Here is a 15852-nt window from a genome sequence, read left to right as displayed (position 1 = left end):
AATTGGTGTTGACCTCCAGGGTTAAGTCTTTGCACACCTCTCCTAATAGTGGGAAAATCTCACAGGGGCTCATCCTTGTCTGTGGCATCAAAATAAGGTGCTGAATTTAAATCAGACTGGAGGCACCCCAAGGGTTTATGTGCCTGACTAGCAGGGATTCGCTTTCAAAATAATCAACTCCTGTCTCTCTGCCAAAAATAAAACAGTAGGAACAGCAACAGGCAACTATAGCAAATATATATAGTAAAATACTTGTATTACCTGTTATAGAAATTGTGGGGGGTTGGCATTTTTACACTCTAATGAATTTTTTTTATTTTAATTAGTGTTTTTGTAAAGTGAAAATCTACAACAGATGTGACGTAACATCAAGATGAAGTGAAAACATTACTGGGGCCCTGAGGCACTCAGTATTTCTCATTTCAGAAGGAAATCAAAGTGAATTTCAAATTAGAGTTACATTTGGGAAACATTTTGTGAGAATCACAGGCTGCAGAAGTGAGGTTTAAAAGAAAGCAGCAAACACTTTAGCATACTTTAGTGTTAGAAAATAGTAGGAGTTGGGATAGCTAGAATAGGCTTTCTCATGCTTTGCAGTTGTTTTTCAGCAAATCTGCTTATCTCTAGCAGCTTAATTTGATGAGACACAAATGCAATTTATTTTTTTCCCCTACCATATTCAAGTACAGGCCTGTGAACCTACTGTTTATTTAGCAAAGGGAAACTAGTGGCTTTTCTATGGTTTATCCTTCACATCTGTGGCATTGTCTTGCCGATTCTATCCTGCTTATGGAAGCTAAAATCTAGGCCCTGCTTCAAATTTCCCATGTGTAGTAGCCACTTACAGCACATATAATCTTAATAAAGGAGTGTCATAAAGTATGTTTAGTCTGGAGTTTCATGGGTAGGAGATGGAGAGTCCAAGCTGCAGACAGCTGCTGCCTACTGGACTATTCAGGCTGTGATTTCCTCAGCTACTGTGTTTTCTATTTATGTACCTACAAAAAAAGATGATAAAATTTGTCTATGTCCAATGTGCTTTGAGCTTTTAGCAAATATTTATTAATTACATGAATACTTTCAGGAGATGAGTAATTACATTTCTGCATCTTGCAGAATCTCATCTCTTCCTGCTTTAAGCAGCTTCATCTTTCAGTCTTGACAGCACTTTCCAGTGGAACTGTTGAAATTTAGAACAAATATTTTCATGATAATGGTTAACATATTAACCTTATGTTAAAAGCTTTGCTTCATCTTCCCCACTTGTGCTTATGCTCATGTTGTGTTCCATAACACCTCCTGACATTTAAGATGAACTGTAGATACTGAAGATTATTGAATTGTTTCCACTTGGATAAATGGGAATTTTGCTATTGGCCCCTCTGGAAATAGGATCAGGACCAGGACAGATGCATGTAATGTCCTGCAAAACACACTAAAACCTTTCTGCCTGAACAAATAGGACTCAGCACTTCTAAGTTTGTCCTCTAGCTCTTTGTGACATGCCTGCTACTACTTTTTCAGCTGCTCAGGACATTATAATGATCTTCCATTCATTTTCTGGAAAGAAAACTAGCAATATTGGATTGATCAAAAGATTCCCAGTCACAGGTGCTAAATCACACCTGAGTATAAAGGAAAATGCATTAAATCTACAGCAGCACCCAGTGAATTCATAATGAGCTGGTGCTGCCCCCATAATAAACAAATGTAAGAAAAGAGCTTACAGAGGTGACCAGAGTGGGTTTTTTTAAGTCCTACAGGCCCAATACGTGTTGCTGTGATTTAATTCAAGTCCTGATTAAGCTCTGTTTAAATGGTCATCACAGAGGCTAAAAAAACCTGAAGTTTAAGATTTTATCAAGGTCTTATTTTCCTGGAGCATAACACAGGGGTATTACTGGATACATGTCAGAATGTCCCTCTCTCAAATCAGAACTTCTTTTAACCAGGGACAGGATTTTCAGTGAAGAAAATGGAGCCAATACAATTTTGTCCCTGATCTGTTTTTCAATGAACTCAGAACACGTGTTCATTTTCTGTTCCATCCTGTTCCTGCCATTTACCTGAAGATAACCAAAATTATGCACTTTCCCTGAAAGCTCTGAGGGCCTTTTCCAAACAGAGCACCTGCTTTTAGCTGTACTGACTAAGCAGAGAAAACACAACACATCACATCCTGTCTGGCCTGTGCTGCCACAGATTGATGTGTTTGTCTGTTCCTGCCTGAATCCTCCAGATTACTTTAAAGCAGCTTAAACTTGCCTGTTTTGACCCCTGGAGGGCCAGGCATTGCAGGGCTAATTCCTGGTCCTAATTTCCAGACAGGCTGACAGCACAGGTGTTTTCAGTGGTCTGAGCAGCAGCACAAAAGCAAAGCAAATGAATGTCCACTGAGTAGTGACCTTGCTAAATTACTGCAGGTACCTTGAGCATCTGCTGCAGGCACTGCTGTGACCCTCACTTCCAATGTGCCATAGGAACACATATTAGCTCTGGAGTATTGATCTAGCAAGGATCAGTGCAAGGGCACTACAATGAGAAAATGAGTAATTCTTTACCCTGATTATGATGATTAATTCTGTTATGTCAGCAGCCTTTGGCACAGACAGTGACAGCAGCAGATTTCAGAGGGGAAAAACCTAATTCGATAGCCAAGAACCTTAAAAGAGGGGTTTTGTGTGTTTAAGTAATATTAATAGATGACACACAAGCAGGCATAATTTTACATATATGCAAAAACACATGTATTTTCCTCAGTTCTGTATAGGACTTGGTACTGATGTATAAGTATTTGCATTTGAAACATCAGCCAAGATTTAAAAACTGGCATTGACCAGCCACAGATGGACTCAATGTGGAAGTTTTTGGACCACATGAAGCTGAGCAGAAATTCTCTCACACATGCCAATTTCACAAATAAAGAGTGTTAAACTGGCAGGTGTCCTGCTTCTGTCACTTCAAGTTTGGTTATGCAAAAGATTAATCAAGACATCTCTCAGGTACATCATTTAAGATAGGCCTTTGCACATGATATTGGATGTTTCAATGTTTGAAGGGGATTTGGCTTCCACACAATGCATTCCTCTCATTCTGAAGGCATGCACTCACCAGTTGTGCCCCCTTCTCCTACAGAGTTTCTCTCTCAGCTGCCATAACTGAGTTGTGCTCTTTGGCAGTTTGTTTTTGTCCTGGATGGAACCCAGCTCTTGTCTTTCATGCATTTAGTAGGAGATGTGTTTAGGAGGGAAGCACCAAGACCAGGTTTTCCAATCCTGTTTTGCTATGAAATGTTCATTTGGCAATCCTAACATCATTAAAAATGATTCTCAATAGGGTATGCTCTGCCAACACATGACCTTTAGCTGTTAAGAAAGAGTAGAGAAACACCACAAGAGCAGGTAATGATATAATCAGTTCAGTATGTGACAGGTAACAAAAAGGGCACTCTTGCATTAAAGCATGGCATTTAGAAAGCTGGAGCAACACTTTAGGTGGCTGCCCTTGTATCATGATCTGCCTGCTGTAAAACATTCCCCTACAGAGGAAAAATAAATGCCATCACTTGGATCTGTAGATGGGTAATTAACATGTTCCCTTTCAAATCAGAACCACTGCAAACACTTCTGCAGGTGTCACCTTCTCAGCTCAGAAGTGTTGATCATTTGCTTTGTACCAGCAGGCTTGTACAGAACAGAATTTGGACCCAGCATTTTGAACCCCCCATGTTTTCTCACCTTCTCAGTTCATATACAGCATTGTTTCCTATCTATATTTTTTATCATATGCAAGGAAAAGAGTTGAAGGCTAGGTACAGAAGAAATCAGTCTCCTTTTCATCTAATAGGAAAGTGCCTTACAGGTTTTTGTGGCAGGGAGAATACCAACATTTTACTTCCATAAAAGTTTTGATTATCTGGGGTGCCCTTACAGTGACTATATACAGCCCCACCAATTAATATCTAATAATAAAAATACTGAAAAAGGTGATGTGCAAATTACACAGAGAACTACATTGATCTGTCATACTGACATAAACAAGGAAGTAATTTCAGTGTCAATTTACACTTTGTATACAATCTGCTTTCCTACTATTCAAGGGAGATCAATATTTATGACAGTTCATTAGAGAATGCAGTTGACTTTTATTGTTCAGACCAAAAAAAAAATGCAGTCACCAACCCACCACTGCATTAATGTTTGAAATCAGTTAACAAAATTACTGTAAAAATAACTTAATTTCTGATGGGCAAATGGAAGCAAGCTCTACAGCTTTCCCACCTTCCTGTGTTGATAGGAGAAACTGGCATTGAACCATTATACTCAGTAACTCAAGGACAAAACCATTCTGTTCTTCAGGGGAATAAAAATATCCCAATTTTCTCCCCCATTCCTAAACCCAACATCAGTTTATGTACAGGAAATATGTCCTTTGGAGTTACTGCAGAAGTCCCACACTCTTTACTCTCTAACTCTGATATGTAAGTACCTGATTGAGCTATCCTACTGGCATGTACACAACTCAGTGAAGCATTGCTTGGTTCCTTCCAAATGTTTTTAGCTTGCCAGCATACTAAGCTTAATCTTCTGATTCCTCATAATGTGCATACCCACTAGCATAGGTCCTTCCTAAATTCAAATTGCTGAATACATCCGTGGCCTCAGAATCTGAATCTTTCCCTCTCTCCTCATTGTCATCTTCATCATCATCTTCTGCTTCATCCTCATCATATTCATCCTCACGGTCACCTGCATCCCCAGTCTTGCTGGAGGAAAGGTTTTTCCAGTAGGCATCATAACCAGAAGCTCCATCTGCATCTTCTCCTCCAGTCTGTCGGCCAAACTTCAAAGAGCGTGCTGCAGGCAAAGGAAAATCATCATGTTCCCACCAATCCAACATTTCTACCTTTTTTGTCACTACTTGAAGATTAGTGTCAATGGCAATTATTTTTCATTTTCTCAAACTAAAAAAAAACCTTTCACTTTCTTGGAATCAATTAATGGTTAAGAATGAGACTGCTTAGTTCCAGAACTCAGAAACACATAAGTTTTTCTCAAAACAAATGAAGCAAAACTGTGCAAAACAATTGAAAGTAACCTGACTTTACTCAGTGCTCCTAGGCAGAAATTAGTCACTAATGGCACTTGTATGGCTTGTTAGCTAGAGAAACTGGCTTACTTGACATGCTCAGATCCTTTGTCTGCTGAGTTTCATGGCCACATTTAGGGCACGGAGGCTTTTTCCCTTTCTCCTGCTTGAAAACCTTACTTCGCACGTGATCGTCACAAAAACAAGCCTGTGTGTCAAAGGGAGAATACAAAGGCCAAATGTTTTAATCATAGAAGCACATTCTTCAGCAAGAAGCAAGCAAAAACGTGTCTAGCAGCAGCAGGGTTTTCTGGCTGGGATTAAAATTTAATGAGGCCTCTCTTGCAGTGCATATAGGGTCTGTGCACAGAGGAGCCACTCTGTGTTCAGTGTGGTTCCAGGGTTTCTGGGGAAGAGGCTGGATAAAAATGCCAATAAACAAACAGAGAAAGTAACTCACTCCAGGGCTGGATTGCAGTGCTGCCCACAAGGAGCCTGGCAAACTTGGTTTTGTGTTGACAAGCTTAAATAAACATAGTGAGATATATGCCAGAACAAAACTATGCAGGGGCCTAAAGGCATGAATTAGAGGTGGGAAGTTCACATGCTGAGCACCAGGGTGCAGTGAAAATACCTGGAAAAAGGAACTATTTGGAATAGGCCATTGATGCCATGGGAGAGTGCAGGGAAAAACATATGGAGGGTAAGAAGAGTAACAGCAGGCAATGAACCAGCACCTGGAGAAATCTGGGCAATGCTGATGATGAAGCAGGTGGAACTTTTTATACAAAATTACTTCTGAGTGTGTAAAACCAATGACAACAAATCAGCATGTTCACATGGATTAGCTGTGGAGATAATTTCTTTGGATGAAACGATTTCTGTTCAGATGTTCACTGTTTAAAAGAACAACTTTTCTAATTGTTTTAGTTCCACACTGGATCAAAGCATATTCCAGAGCCTTGGATTCTGTTCATGACCAAGGATTTATTTTATTATCTTGGGTTTTTTTAAAGCCCCAACACGTTGCAGGCCCAGCTTCAGCTAAGAGGGCAGGGCACAGATCACCTCACACTGTCTTGTGGCTAACAGGCAAGCACAGATAAAAGGTCTTTTGTCCCCCACAGGTCTGACCCCAGGCTACAGAAACTAATACAAAAGTATGAATTTCCTTTTAATCATGGAGAGGAAGGCATGGCAAGGCCTGACACCAGCCTTGGAGGCCAAGGAGAGGGAGCCTAAAATCAGCTCCTCACAACTGTCTTTATTCTTTACCTTACAACGCAGGCAGGAGTGCTGCCCCAGCCTGTTACAGGAGACACCTGTTGGAGAAAAGCAGTATGACAAATTCAGTACGTGGAAACTGCAGACCTGTCATGTTTTTAAAACCTTGTAAAAGTATGCAATGCCAAAATTGAGGCATTTAGTTTTAATTCTCTGACACAACTGCACTCTGGCAATGTCAATCAGTCACTTTAGCCCACTTTTAGTACCGTCTTACTAGATTTTTTTAAACTCTAAACCTCATTTTTGACACAAAAAATGGAATTTCAAGAGGGGAAAATGTTTTGAGCTTCCAAACTTTTAAAACCTGAAGCTTCAGAACCAAGTTGGTGTTAAGGTTTCATCATGATTTTCCTTTTCTCACAACATTCAAAAGGAATGCTAGAAATGTAAGAACACTCTAAGCTTGCAAACTTCCAAACCTAAACAAGTTGTTACATTCTGTATTTTCTGTCATATCCTCTGGAAATGTACTTGACTGCACAGAACTTTATAAGAGAGTCTATCTGTGTTAAAGAACAGGAGCACAAGCTGTCAAGAGCAGAATCAGTGCCCAAAATTTAACTTGTCTTGAGCTTCAAATTGTTTTTACTATTCCACTAGAGGGCGTAAAATAAAGGCAAATACTCAGGAATTGGCAGCAACACGAAGTTTGGTGAATAGTTACTCCTTGAGAAGCAGTAACACATACTTTCCCAGTTTCTGTGCAAGTACTCATTCCTTTCCTCCTTGTCTAACCCCTATGACAGAAGTTTTTGAATCTGAAGTAATAAATATCATGAGTTCTCCACATAAGCAGGACAGACGTGGGATTTACAGCTCTGACATGTGTTTAAAGATGGAACTGGAATTGCTGATGCATATAGATTCATCATTTTTTGAGCATCCAGAAAACCTTTCTCAGATAGTGATGGAAAGTAACAGTACCTTTTTCACAGCTAAAATGGATTTATACAATTTCATGACCGTATTTGAAGATCAAGTATTCTGTAAAAGTACAGGTTTTATAATCTTCTTACCTCACTGACAAAAATCTTGTCTCTATCAAGTCTGCTCTGTGCCACAAAACACCAAACACAGTGAACACCCTCAAAAAAACTCTCTCTCTCTATTCAGGGTGTGATACCACATCTGTGAACTGGGAGCTTCCAACAATCATTGAAAAAACATTATTGTGGAACAGCTGTTGCTGCCTCAACATTGCTACGCAGGAAGAAATTCTGGCAGAATGCATCAAGGGAAGCTAGGAAAGGCTTAAAAAATAGCTGGCTAGGAACAAAAGTATGGGAGATGAAAAGGAGATAAGTGATATCTAAAAACACTAATTACAACACTGAGATCACTAATATTCTGGACCAGGAGAAATCAATTAGGACAAGAGATTAATCAGTTCAAAGGAAAAAAGCCTTATGATAAAGAGCACCTTGAATTTCTGCAGTAAGAATTGAGAATGCTGTAATTGTCAAAATACATGCATACAAGTTTTGGGAAGGACAAACAAATTCTTATCTTGTGATAAACCAAATTGTATGTAATGGTGGGTAGGAAAGAAATACTGGTAGAAAAATTATTATTAAAGTTATTTCGAATATGCACAGTATTGGCTTTTTTTTTAAGTTCCCTTCAAGTTTCAGCCAGAGATGAGTAATGGATGAGCAAAGTCAGGCATGGCCATCAGATCCTCTTACAAATACTAGTTTCAGTTTTGTCCACAAAAATTAATCAAAGTTCAAAAGGACATAAAGTGTTCAGCTACCTGTGCTTTACTCAAAGAGTGAACATAGATCAGTATTTGATACATTACTCACTTATGTGAGTACATGTGTCCACTGGTCAGAGAGGAAATGAACACTGAAATCATGCTTTGGGACTATTTTTAGCACTTCCCTTTGTGCTCAGTCTGTCTCACTGAGTCAGATAATGACTGCTGAGTCACAGCCTTCCTCAGGACTTTAGCAGCTGTAAACCTTTCACCAGCACACAGGCCTTCCACAGCAACCTAGGAAAGTTTAGCCAGACAAAGCCAGGTGGCATTGTTTAGGGCATCTGTCTTCCAGGAGGAATTAGCTCATCATTGGTCAGAAGAGTGGAAGACAGTTCCTTCCTTCTGCCTGCAGAGCTTTGTGGAGTGAAAAAGCAGCAGCAGCAGTTGCAGTTGTTTTGCTGCAGTCCTGCCACTGCCAACATTCCAACTATGGAGAACACTGGCTCCTGCAAGGGCAGCTTCCCATGGGAGGCCTGTAAGAGCCTGGCAGGAAAACAAGTGCCATGTATGTTCTGGCATGGAGGAAAGTTCATGAAAGAGAAACAAGTTCTAGTCTGGATAACTGGATACCAAAAGCCAGTACATAAAAAACAGGCCCTTCCCTCCAGCAGTGGCAAAATCTCCTTGGGAAAGGTGATGGAGAGGATTCTGGAGCACAGAGGAAGCAAGCAGAGAGGCTGCTTGGCTGTGGTGAAAGGAACTATGAATAACTAACTTACATTTAAATGTCTCTGCTTCCAAAACTTGGCAGCTGGCTTGATGTTCAAACTGATCATCTTCACAGAGGAAATCATGGCAAAACGAGCAGGCAAATATTCTGCCTCCTGAAAGATTTATCAAGGCAAAACAGTCAACAATGGGCACAGGCATTAAGTCCTGCTCTGCAAACAATTTAGGCAGTAGATCTGACTGAAGACCAGTTCTCCCTTCTGTCACAAATGCTTCAAGGTCCTAAATTAGATACTGCCATCCATTTTTACACTGAAAAATACCTCCTATCATACAACATAAGACTGCATACTATGGAGCAAGTATTATTTCTAGTACTTTTCTTCATTTTAATTTGACTGTAGCATTAACTATTTTTCTTAGATCATATTCTAATCCAGTCTGCTCTGCTCAGCTCTGAGACAAACTTGAAATAAACACTTTAAAGGATTCCATAAGTGGAGACCAGTATGGTTTCCTAAGCAACTGGGAATCCAAATACCTGTGCTAGTGCAGAAGAATAGAGTAAGAATGGCAGAAAACTGTGTTGGCAATTTGATGCAGTGCTTAATTATGTGAATAATTAAACTGATAGAAGCATTATAATTTAGATTACATAATAATCCCTGAACTGAGCACTGTATGTTCTTGAGCAGCTCATTTACTTTCACCACTGTACAATGACTGTTTTTAAAATGGAGAGAATCCTTGCTTTGAACAAATATACTGCAAGGACTAATCAGCGAAGACTAAAAATGCTAACTTAAACAATGCAAGGAAAGAGTGTAATTTATATTTTCTTATTTTTAAATGTGAGCAACCTACCATGGTCCCAGACACTTCTTTCACACTCAATGCATTCTGCATCTGCCAGAGGGCACATGCACGCGTGGGTGCTGAGACACTTCCTCCCGTGACACACCCAGGCTTCACAGAAATCACAGATTGCACCCTGCAATCACAGCAAGATACCAGCTCAGGGCTTCTGCAATACCAACAGAGACTTATCCCATAATCCCCAATGTATCCTAGTATCCATTCTCTAAATGGGCTCTCTTTGGTTGAATGAGAGTATTGAACCAAACCTGTGTTCTGACCAAGCTGCTCCACAGTTCATATTTGTGTGCTATTCATTTCTGCAGGATTCAGTATGATGCAAAATAATTTGGTTATCTTTTCTTATCACACATTTTGCACATGGAAAATTGTGTTGTCCCAGCTGAAACCTGGAATCCCCATAAACAATACCAATGTTCTGGCAAAAATGAAATTTCAAAGACCTGCAAAAATGCCTGAAGACTCTCATAGCTGAAATCACTCATTTGGATTTTTAATTCTGCTATATTAGAGCACAAGCTCTGCAGAGAGCAAAGATCAAATAACTCATTAGAAGTAAAAGACTCTTTAACTTTCATTTTGATTAATTATAAGATCTCCATTTCAGCTGTCCTTAACTAAGAAGCCTTCTCAGCCCACAGGTAACTAATTACTATGTGCATTATATGCACAGAAAGCTAAGAAAACAACAATGAATCCAAATTTAACTGTCAGTGAATACATGGGATGAGTTCAGGAATGCCAGCATGTGAAGGCTGGCTGTGCTACTGAGAACAGCTGACAGCCAGCTGCAGGCAGCAACAGGACAGAGATTAGTCCCTTTCCAGATGCACACACTAACTTGTCCTTCTAAGAACAAAACTTCAAAGGCCTGAAGCTATGATTATCTCTAATTAAGAGCCTAAAAGAAGGGTTTTGTTCATTAAAATTCCCCTCTAATGGAACAGATTCCTCTCTGTGATACTGATGATCTCTGTGACAAAAGTCTGCAGGTTTCTGCACAATAATCCAACATTTTAATGAAGGCTGGGAATTGTCTATGGGGCATGTAAGGGTCCAGTGCTCTTCATGCATGTGCTTAGGGCCTGCCACCAACACAGATCCATTACCATCCAGGACATGTGCTGGAGTTTGCAGGAGCTGAATCTAAAAATGAAAATTTTGGGGGTTTCAGTATAAGGGAAAAATCAGTTTGTTACATAAAAATGAGGAAAAAACCAATCTTGGCATGGTACATGCTATCATTCAATAAATCTACATTATCATTTTTCCAGGAAGATTTGCACAAAATATCCTCATAGTGAAAAAAAGGCTGTAATTTTGTATACATACCACCATAGCTAATCCAGTACTGTACACACCAGCATGTTTTATAACACAGTCTGAAGACTTCATCATGCATTTGGTTTTTCCTGTTTAAAATAAAGACAAGCAACCATAAGAAAACTATGTAAAAATAATTTTCATTTTAAAAAACAGAATGAATGTTTATGTAAGAACAGCACTTCAACTGAGTGCTTAATCATAAATCTAGATTAAAAAAATGCAAACAAATATGTTTGCATTATTGCTGCATTCTGCAACCCACCTTCACACCTCCCTTAGGTTAAATTAATTTTTGTCTGGTTTTTTGTCTGTGAAATCTCTTGCCTCTGTACTGAGATAACAAGACAATGTGCTGGTCTTGCTCTGTGTTTTGAGGCACAAATTTCAAATATCGAAACAAAGAACAAAACTAAAGTCCAGCAATGAAACCTTAAAGAGTTATGTTTAAAAATGCTGCTAGATCTGTCCCACCATAAAAGCAGCTGAGCTGGGCAGTGAGAGGTGGTAGGGGCATTACTGGGTGTGGGGCACTGGAACAGAGGGAGCTACCCATCCCTCAGGCTCCTCTAAGAAAGATGCTGCTGGTTTATAGTCCCCAATGCTTGATTAAACATCAAACAGCTCTAATGGTCTGTGTTTGGAAAGCTCTGGGTCTCAATACAGTGTGGTTGTTGATAGGAATTCTTTCCTCTGGAAACATACTCCAGATGAAGATAAATGCAGCACACAGATATGAGCCATAAGATAGAGAGCATGGTTTTAGTACTTCACTGCATGGTGACAGAAAGGAGACTTATGAGGGTGACACACTGCCACTGCACACTAACTGCCTGGCTTCCAGAAATGCTCAGTATCTGCAGGTCACAACAAAGGCACTGAAAGCTGCATGTCAGCAGCTCTGAGAGTCAAACTCCAAAACAGCCAAACTGCTAAATGACATACTGAAAATCCGCAGTGATGTGTTGAAACAGTGGAACAACAAAATTCACTTCAGTATGAAATGAGCATCAACATCTCCTGCAAGCAAGCACTGTTTAAAAACAAAGGGAATTTTAGCCAGATTCAGAGCAGTTCTGTCACTAGGAGTCCTTCTCTTCTAATTTCAAAGTATCAGCCCTCAAGCCCACATAAATAACAAGAGTTGCATATTACATTACAACCCCATGCAAGGTGAATCATATATTGTTGCTTTAACTGACATTGAATTGATCAGAAATTATGTAATCCCTAAAAAAGCAGTATTTATTGGTGCCTTGCTAGCAGTCAGAGCATTTTTAGTTTTCCTGATGTTATGAAACAATGCTCATGGTCAATCTATGGAAAGAGTCAGATTTCTCAAACCTAAAAGGAAGTAACACAAATTTTTCCAAAGAAAACAAACCATGATCCAGGCTTGCGAAACTTTGGGGGTTACAGGTATATATACTGAACAAAGATCACTTCTCAAGGAGGATATTCACAGCAGATTCAAAAGAACCTCCACATTACAGAGGTACTTTAAGATAAAGCTACTGTAACACAGGTACTGAGAGTTTAACACCACAATCAGGACTGAGGACAGCTTGTTTTCATTCATTATTTCTACTCACCACATTGTGCACAAATGGGCAATTTTTGAACTGAATTACAGAAGTAACAAAAAGCTCTATTCTTCTGTCGTCTAGGCACATGGAGGGAAAAAAAAAAAAAAGAAAGTATTAAACTTTAAATGAAAGCATTAAAAAACACCTGCAAAATGTCTGAAACAACTATTAAACTACTGGTTTTAGAAGGGTAAAATTTCTTACCTTTGGCACTTATCACATTCCTAAAGAGAAGAAATAAAACACTGGTAATTATTTTCATTCTAGATAAAATATATAAAATTTACAGACCTCCGCAGGGATTTACAATTAGGATTCAAACATCTTAATCAATATTCTGTCTGGTGCAACATAAATATATAGGAATGCAGTCAAGGTACTATCCCTGGGTTTACATAATTGAAAATTAATAGAGAATACTTAGGTTACTCTACCATTGAAGCATTACAAGGATGTTTGGCCAGGTCTATGTTGGCTCGGGAAGCTCTTATCTGCTTCTCGCGTTCCCGACGGTTCTCGGCTTTCTTACGAGCACCAGTCTTTTTTTTAGGCATGTTGCACTGTCTGTGGGGGAAAAACAGCTATGGAATGAATGCACACAAAACTATGCATGTAAATACATGGGTAACATGATGCATCCAGCACTGAAGCTGGATCTTACAGTTCCTGCATTGACTGTGCTTCATCTCCATTCACTTGCTTGTCTGAAAGTTTCTTTTGAAATGTAGAATGTGGGGACAATCCACGAGGAAGTGCCATGTGATGAACCATAAAGAATCTTGTGATCTGGAAAACTTTGCTCTCCTGAACTTTGTGTTTAACTATCTTTGAAGTCTTTTGCCTTAAAAAAAATGAAACCATTACCATCTGTAGGTTTATTTGTGATGGAACTCTGGTTTTGGTTTGCCTTGCCTGTTTAATAAGCATCTGTAAGGACATCAACAGGCAGTCAATTCTAGCAGCTTCAACTTGGAAGGAAAATCAGTATCTTCCTTCAAAAGGTCTTATAAACCAAAGCATCCTAACTTTTCTGAACACAGAAATATATTGTCCTGACCAGATACTAAAATTTGCTTTTGATAGCACACATAAATCAGTTTTCTTACTCTGTAAAATTCAGCACTGTGTTTAAATCGTGTTAGTGTCATATTTTGTAGTCAAAATTATATTGCTGTGCTGCCTGCTGGCAACTGTCATTATTCTAGAGTGTGACATTTCTGACACTGGGAGCCCAAGTTAAGGATCCATACTAATTTTCCAACCACTCAAATGCTGATTTAACAACAGAATCTAATGGCTAGTATTTATACCTTGACATCTTCACATTCCCTCATAATGGAAAGCACCAAAATGACAAACTGTTTTCATGAAAAGCACTGCCCCAGCGCCTCCTGAGGACACAGATTATGAGAAATTTTAGATGGCAGCTTTCAAAAAGCTGCACTGAACTAAGTAACAACAGAACTGCAATGTCAGGTCCCCTTAGCAAAGCTGTTGAGTGAATCCATGCTTTCAAACACCATCCAATAATAACAGCATCCTATAGATCAAAATTCTTATCACTTCCTCTGAGCTTTCATTTAAGTTGTTTGCTGTCTGCATCCTGGGCTCAAATTTTTGTAGAAATCTACTGTTTTTGTAAGTTTTGGACCAGAGTTTAACAATGTTATGATTCCAGAAATTGTGACAGCATAATCCTGTCTACCTTCAATTCCTTTCAACTCAGATTATCACCTCTTTTGAAACCACCAATTAGTATTCAAATGCCTCTGCAGAGTGCTCTACCTCCACTTTTGGCACTCTGTTACTGAATGCTCAGGCAGGAAAGATCCAGTGGATTCTGTCTGCAGCTCACACCCCTGGGTGTGTGTGGGAGAGAAAAGTGCATCTGGAGAACCTGAAATAAGAGCTTGTAGGTCCATGCCTGGCTCCCCTCTCAGCCTCAGAGGGTACAACTGTGCTGCCCTACAGAGCACTGGAGCTCCTGCATGGGAAGCACTCTGCACAAGGGTTGTTTCTCCATTTGAAGTTTCCTACTCATGGATGAAATGTGCTCAGGTCACAGCAGCAGTTGTGGGAGTGAGTGTGGCTCTCCAGCCTACAGGCTGATGCTGTGGCACAAGGAAGCAGAGTTTAGGTATTAGAAAGCTGTGTAAGAATGAGGTGAACAGTTCAAAAGAAAACCCCTAAAACTGGTTATGTGAGTACTGGGCCCCCAGCACTGTGTTCTACTCTGTAAATTTTCACCTCCTGCTGCTCTCTTGCTGCATTACTTGCTAAGGCAACCACAGGGCAAAGACCACAGATGTCCCACCACAGCTCCTAAGACTGCTGGTGGATTTTAACTGGTGGTTGTGCTACGTGAGGTGCATTAACAATGCCCAGCATCTAAGTTCTGCTGAAGTCACGGCTCCTTGTCCAAAGACACACCCTGACTGCAGGCGCAGGTTCCTGGATGTGCTGTGCTGAGCAGGACATCTCTCCTCACTACGTGGTGGTGCACTGCCCACCCTGCTGCCACAGGCACGGTGAGCAGCTGGAACGAGCTGTTCACGGGGGCAGGGAACTGCGGGCTGCCCTTGCCAGCACAGACACCAACACCCAGGAGAGGCTTTAGGCTTTCTGTACTTCAGGGTGTCTTGTGCTTGACCATCAAACAGCTTCCACCGTATGCTTTACGTATTCAAAGTCTGTGTCACAAATACTGTATTAACAGTAGTTCACACTTAACAGGACAATGAACTGAACGCCCTAATAACGCAAAAATCATTTTCCAGGCACTGTGATGCCCATGACTTGCTCCATCCTAAAAAGGCCTCCCGCTCCCCGGCTTGGCTACGGCAGAGCCGCACACCGCTCCGCTTGCTCGGCCACGGAAACCAAGGGCCGGCAACCGAGACCCTCAGCGCCTCTAGCCCGGCCCTTTGAGGCACCGCCGCCCTTTCAGCGTCCCCGCTCCCATTCCCATCCCCATTCCCACTCCCCCCATTCCCACTCCCGCTCCCGCTCCCGCTCCCGCTCGCACCTGGCTCCGGCCGCGCGGAAGCCGGAAGTGCCGGTGCGCACGGTGCGCTGCCCGCCCGGCCCGCGCCGCCCGGCCGGAACGTTCCGGGCACTCCTTGTGCCCCCTTCCCCTCACGGAGCGCGGCGCGCTTTTTAAAATGAGGTGTTAATTAATCTAAACAGTACGGGTACAACGTAACTTATACATTAAAAAGCCCTGCGCACAGCTCTGTCTCGTCTGAGGATATGCAAGTCACG

General features: G+C 40.8%; 1 protein-coding gene across 1 annotated transcript; it reads right to left on the bottom strand.

Moving 5' to 3' along the window:
* Positions 1-3940: 3940 nt before the first annotated feature.
* ZNF330 (zinc finger protein 330) lies at positions 3941-15644 on the bottom strand. The gene is made up of 10 exons (XM_056490518.1): positions 15617-15644; positions 13026-13155; positions 12796-12815; positions 12598-12668; positions 11015-11094; positions 9671-9797; positions 8857-8961; positions 6364-6410; positions 5179-5296; positions 3941-4856 (listed from the first exon to the last, which is right to left on the bottom strand). The coding sequence occupies exons 2-10, from the start codon at positions 13143-13145 to the stop codon at positions 4579-4581; spliced, it is 966 nt and encodes a 321-aa protein (XP_056346493.1). The 5' UTR covers positions 13146-13155; positions 15617-15644; the 3' UTR covers positions 3941-4578.
* Between the last annotated feature and the right edge of the window lie 208 nt (positions 15645-15852).

The sequence above is a fragment of the Oenanthe melanoleuca genome, chromosome 4, assembly GCF_029582105.1.
Source record: "Oenanthe melanoleuca isolate GR-GAL-2019-014 chromosome 4, OMel1.0, whole genome shotgun sequence".
Lineage (NCBI taxonomy): Eukaryota > Metazoa > Chordata > Aves > Passeriformes > Muscicapidae > Oenanthe > Oenanthe melanoleuca.
The sequence above is the reverse complement of the archived record's forward strand: the minus strand, read 5'-3'. Positions and strand labels throughout refer to the sequence as shown.